General features: G+C 42.5%; 1 protein-coding gene across 2 annotated transcripts in view; it reads right to left on the bottom strand.

The window, feature by feature from the left end:
- Positions 1-383: 383 nt before the first annotated feature.
- The window catches only part of LOC106571778 (ras-related protein Rab-32), a 45,419-nt gene continuing 39,894 nt past the window's right edge, over positions 384-5,908 (bottom strand). The window contains exons 3-4 of one of the 2 annotated variants that reach the window (XM_045695891.1): positions 1,583-1,638; positions 384-821 (exon numbers count right to left, since the gene is read on the bottom strand). In XM_045695891.1, coding sequence (XP_045551847.1) covers positions 1,615-1,638 — 24 coding nt within the window. In that variant the 3' untranslated portion in view covers positions 384-821; positions 1,583-1,614. The remainder of the gene's footprint in view (positions 822-1,582; positions 1,639-5,908) is intronic. The other variant, XM_014145231.2, reaches the window with a different exon arrangement.

Genomic DNA, 5,908 nt, shown 5'->3' with positions numbered 1-5,908 from the left:
TTATTCAGGCCCTTCAGCAAAAACTATGGAAAAAAGAGAACTCATGTCACCATTATGAAACAAGACAGTTACACGGCGTGAATTGTCAGTGGGCTGGGGGTGTGCCGAGACCCACTCCTGGACAGTAGCCTTCCGCAGGGTCATTGTGACAGGGGGCATGAGTCCAGTGAACGAGCAGCTTGGGGTGGGATATGGGGTTCAGGGTCACGCCCTTCCTGAACAGCAGCCCGTTGGGATAGTAGATACAGAAGACGGCGGCTAAGGTTTGAAGGGTGTTGAGGCGGTCCAGGGTTAATGGACATAGGGGGGAGGGGTGGGGCTAGGAGACCCAGTCCTCTGACCTCTAGGCCCTCTGTGTGAGCTGGCCTGAGGTGCTATCCTGTTATAATCTCGACCCGGGCACAGCCAGAAGAGGACTGGCCACCCTTCAGAGCCTGGTTCCTCACTAGGTTTCTTTCTAGGTTCATTCCATTCTAGGGTGTTTTTCTAGCCACCGGCTTCTACACCTGCATTGCTTGCTGTTTGGAGTTTTAGGCTGGGTTTCTGTATAGCACTTTGTGACATCGGCAGATGTAAAAAGGGCTTTATAAATACATTTGATTGATTGATTGATCGATCAAGTGGGAGGAAGGTGGATGCAGTAGTAGAAGGTGGATGCAGAGTCCTCAGAGCTAGCAGCAGCCTGGCTTGCTCTCAGCAGCCACTGTCTCCTGGTCGAGCTTGATGGGGTCTCCGTTGCTCTCCTCGTATGGCAGGCCCTTGTCATTCAGCAGGATGTTCTCCACCAGGAACCGAGCTGCCTCGTCCACGTTGATGTTGTCCTGGGAAAGGTTAAACAACAACAGGCTTAAGGTTAAAGGTCACATCAATTGAATTTGAATAAAGTTGCTGAGAATATTGGTTTAGGCAGTTACCTAATGAGGAGCAACATTGGTGAAACAGGTTTGGGCGCATTCCATTTGTCACACAGAACAATAGTCTATAAAAGATAAACCACTGGTATTTCATCCACCTCTCTCCTCTTCTATTCAAGCACCAGAGGTTGTGTTATCCTCAGTTGTCAACTCAAGAGGACCTTTCCTATAGCCATGGCCCGTGACTAGGCTTCCAACATTAGCAGTCTGGCTAATATTCTTTCATGACTCCGCTAAAGCTCATACTACTTCATATAGGCAACTGAGTGGCATCAGAGAGGGGGCCTTGAAAACAGCAGACATCCCTCATTTTGTAATTTTGCACCTCGGCAGCCAAGTGCAGCACAGCACAGCACAAAGCTGTCATCCCTCGTTTTGGAGAGGTTATGAATATTAATGTGTCTTCTCCAGGCCTCGACTGTTGCTAAGACATTCACAAAGTGACACTTCAGAGAAACGTCCAGGGCAACTTGGAAGCAGTGAAACTCAGGGTGAGTGTATGACTGGACAACACAAGTGTATCAAAGCTGCATCAAACAGAAATGAGGGGTCAAATATGATGGCGCATGGCATCGAACACAAAGTCCAATTATGAATGCAGATGAGATTTCAACTAAAATACTATTTGAGAATAAACTGCTAATTTGTGTTGTGAGGTCATTACTTACACAGCAAACAGCTATAGGCTACATCATCATCATCAGACTTCTGGCATGGGAGGAATCTGGTGTGTGAACAAATAAGGAAATCTAAATCCAATTGAAGTCCAATCCAAATCAGCAGACACAGTGTATCGCTCAAGGAATGGATAGGCCTACATGCACAGTGTACAAAACATTATGAACACCTGCTCTTACCATGAGACTGACCAGGTGAAAGCCATCATCCCTTAATGATGTCACTTGTTAAATCAACTTCAAAATCAGTGTTGATGAATGGAAGGAAACAAGTTAAAGAAGGATTCTTAAGTCTTGATACAATTGACACATGGATTGTGTAAGTGTGCCATTCAGAGTGTGAACGGGCAAGACAAAAGATTTAAGTGCCTTTGAATGGGGTATGGTAGTAGGTGCCAGACAACGGTTTGTGTTAAGAACTGCAACGCTGCTGGGGTTTTTTTTACACAACTGTTTCCCCGTGTCTATCAAGAATGGTCCATCACCCATAGGACATCAACTAGACACAACTGTGGGAAGCATTGAGTCAACATGGCCCAGCGTCCATTTGGAACGCTTCCGATACCTTGTGGAGTCCATGCCCTGATGAAATGAGGCTGTTCTGAGGGCAAAGGGGGGTTACAACTCAATATTAGGAAGGTGTTGTTAATGTTTTGTGCACTCAGTGTATAATACACCCTAACATATGGATTCCCATTCCAACCAGCGGAATGATGCAGGGTTTATATTACGCCTCAGAGCTGTCCAACAGTCGATATTGAAAGTGACCTGTGACCTCTAGGGACTGTAGCCCGAGGTGTGCTTCTGAATGCTTGGTCACCCTTCACATGGTGACGCCCCCTAACCACACAACTCACGTGAGACCACATTTAGCATGGGTGTTTAGCAGTACAGCACTATGTCAATGAGTCAACTAGATTAAACCTGGATGGCTAATGTAGCCAATGCATTACTGAGCATCAAGTGAAGGGTGAGTATCTAGGGCAAATGTAAAATGATATTGATTATGAGACTCAAATTTGGCTGGCTCACTCACTTTGAGTGAGAGAATGTGGGGTGGTATATTTTGTCTTGGGTCTATTTTTCCTGGTTGCTACATCTGCCGGGTAGCTGGTCGGTTCCCGAGAGCCAAGCTGTTTTTTCATTATTCCTCAGTAATTCAGAAAAATTAGGCCGGGTGAGAAAAACAGACCTAGTTGAGCTCATCAGAGAGATTTTCATGTGTGTGTGAGAGAGAGAGGGAGATTTTCATGTGTGTGTGTGTGTGTGTGTGAGAGAGAGAGATTTTCGTGTGTGTGTGTGTGAGAGAGAGAGAGATTTTCGTGTGTGTGTGTGTGTGTGTGTGTGAGAGAGAGAGATTTTCGTGTGTGTGTGTGTGTGTGTGAGAGAGAGAGATTTTCGTGTGTGTGTGTGTGTGTGTGTGTGTGTGAGTGAGTGAGTGAGTGAGAGAGAGAGATTGATTTTCATGTTAGAGAGAAAGAGAAAGCTAGAAGAGAAAAGAGGGGTACCGAAACAGAAAGACAGTGAGAGTGATATTTTCCTTGAGTCTCATAGTTAAAGAGATGGTTGTCCAATTAGTGGTGCATAGGGCTGGGCAATATGACCAACATATCATAACACGATATTTAAAACAAAATTACGGTTATATTTTTAATAATAAAATTCTAAATGTGCTTTATGAGTAGTGCATGACCCTAGGGTGGAAACACATACATTCTAAGTGATTTCAATGAGTCTTTCACCATTCTGATTGTTTTATACTGTTCAATTCAACCTAAAATAATTTTCTGCATTTTCATACATTTCCTGCGACACGATATGGGCAAACAATCTAGGCCTTGTTTTTAACCAAATGTTGCAATTGCGATTTCACGATTTAGAGCACAACACGTCTGGTGAACTGTTGGAATCATGGAAATAATAATTATTCTAATTCTATAGTTAGAATATTATAGTGGGCACTTTCAATACAGTGTTTTTGACATGACAATGAATGAAAATGCCAGGGAGGAGTTATTGTGACAGGGTAGGAACCAAAGTGTTGATAAGTGTTTCCTAGGGGACCCTATAATCTTTGGATACATTGAACATTTTCTCTTAGCAACTTCATGTAGCTAACATATCCTTGCATTGATTTACAAGATACTGTTACACAAACATGCTGATTTCGGGTCTATACCGTCACTGGTATTAGCAGGATGTATAGCTAATTACTCAGTACATTTATTAGCTAGCTAGCGATTACCGCCTAACAATTAGCAGATAACAGAATTTAGGCCCAACTTGCTAAGAAATGACAAACTAGTGGTTGGATGTAAGAAACTAATAGTGTAATTATAGAACACTAGTGGATTTATATTAAGAGGCAAAGTTTAAAAAAGCATCATTGTCATCAACATTGTTGCAGTCCTGGGAGTGCATTCTGACAAAGACAACAAAGGTAATGAAACTTTGTAATAGTAAATCGGAGTTTGATCAGGGCTAAACTTGGTCGGTGTCTAAATGGCTAGCCGTGATGGCTGGCTATCTACTGAGAATATTGCAAAATGTGCTTTCACCGAAAAGCTATTTTAAAATCGGACATATCGAGTGCATAGAGGAGTTCTGTATCTATAATTCTTAAAATAATTGTTATGTTTTTTGTGAACGTTTATCGTGAGTAATTTAGTAAATTCACCGGATGTTTGCGGGGGTATGCTAGTTCTGAACATCACATGCTAATGTAAAAAGCTGGTTTTTGATATAAATATGAACTTGATTGAACAAAACATGCATGCATTGTATAACATAATGTCCTAGGGTTGTCATCTGATGAAGATCATCAAAGGTTAGTGCTGCATTTAGCTGTGGTTTTGTTTTTTGTGACATTATATGCTAGCTTGAAAAATGGGTGTCTGATTATTTCTGGCTGGGTACTCTGCTGACATAATCTAATGTTTTGCTTTCGTTGCAAAGCCTTTTTGAAATCGGACAGTGTGGTTAGATTAACGAGAGTCTTGTCTTTAAAATGCTGTAAAATAGTCATATGTTTGAAAAATGGAAGTTTTCGGATTTTAGAGGAATTTGTATTTCGCGCCACGCCCATCATTGGATATTGGAGCAGGTGTTCCGCTAGCGAACGTCTAGATGTAAGAGGTTAACAAACCAAACATTAAAATACTGTTTATATATATATATTATCTGTAAAAACCCAAACCGGTCCATGCATCAATATCGGTATATCGTAAAATACAGTATACTGCCCAGCCCCTAGTGATTCAGCACAAAATAAAACAGACATGTCTATAAAACACACGTGTCGTACTTGTGCACAGACACAGCTCCATGCACACCATCTGAGTTACAGCCTCTAATGGAGTCATTTATCTCAGGAACATGTGCTGGTGCACGCTGGGTACTGGCACACCTTCTGTCACTCACATGAACTCACACACACATACGTATGCACAGCTGCAAATTATGACAGAGAAGGGAATTCAGCAGCAGGGACATTTTTGCATTTCACGAAGCCTGAGATTCCCCTGGAGGCTCATGTTTGCCATTCTGTTCAACTGTTAGAAGTGCTCACTGCATACAATCCCGCAGAATAACACACACACACACACACACACACACACACACACACACACTTCTCAAGTCTCTAAACAGACATATATAAAGTATTTCTCGTAATGTAGGTTGTGAGGTTATCCTAGAAGAAATAACACAGGAAATCCCAGTTAGCTCAGTTGGTAGAGCATGGTCCTTGCAACACCAGGGTTGTGGGTTTGATTCCCAAGGGGGACCAGTATGAAAATGTATGCACTCAAGTTGCTCTGGATAAGAGTGTCTGCTAAATTACAAAAATGTAAATGAAATCAAGTTTTCAAAGCAGGGAACCTTCTACAGTACCGCAGTATTTGACCGTCAAGATGTCGCAACTATATGGATTGTGCCCCATGATTCAACACACGATAGCCTACTGTGTAATGAATGTATATGTATGAGGGTGGATTAGCCTGATTCTGCAAGGAGGAATTCACTCCTATAGCAGAGATGGGGCTAAAATAACTACCACGCTTTGGTTTCTAGTGGCACACTTAAGCTATAATCAATCAAAGGACATGTCTAAGCACCAACAGGTCTAACAGCTCAGGATTAGAGCTGGGAAACGCTGAGTGTATCATATCCTCAAAGCAGATAGGGACACAGAGTGTGTGGGGTTCTAAAGGATATCCCTGTGAGCTTTCCATGGGCTGGGGAATGGGGATGTCACTGAGATGTGGGTGAGTGTGCCATTATCCAACCAAAACTCTCAACTGTTTAAACACACAACCT

This window comes from Salmo salar, chromosome ssa15 (genome assembly GCF_905237065.1).
Source record: "Salmo salar chromosome ssa15, Ssal_v3.1, whole genome shotgun sequence".
Classification (NCBI taxonomy): domain Eukaryota; kingdom Metazoa; phylum Chordata; class Actinopteri; order Salmoniformes; family Salmonidae; genus Salmo; species Salmo salar.
The sequence above is the reverse complement of the archived record's forward strand: the minus strand, read 5'-3'. Positions and strand labels throughout refer to the sequence as shown.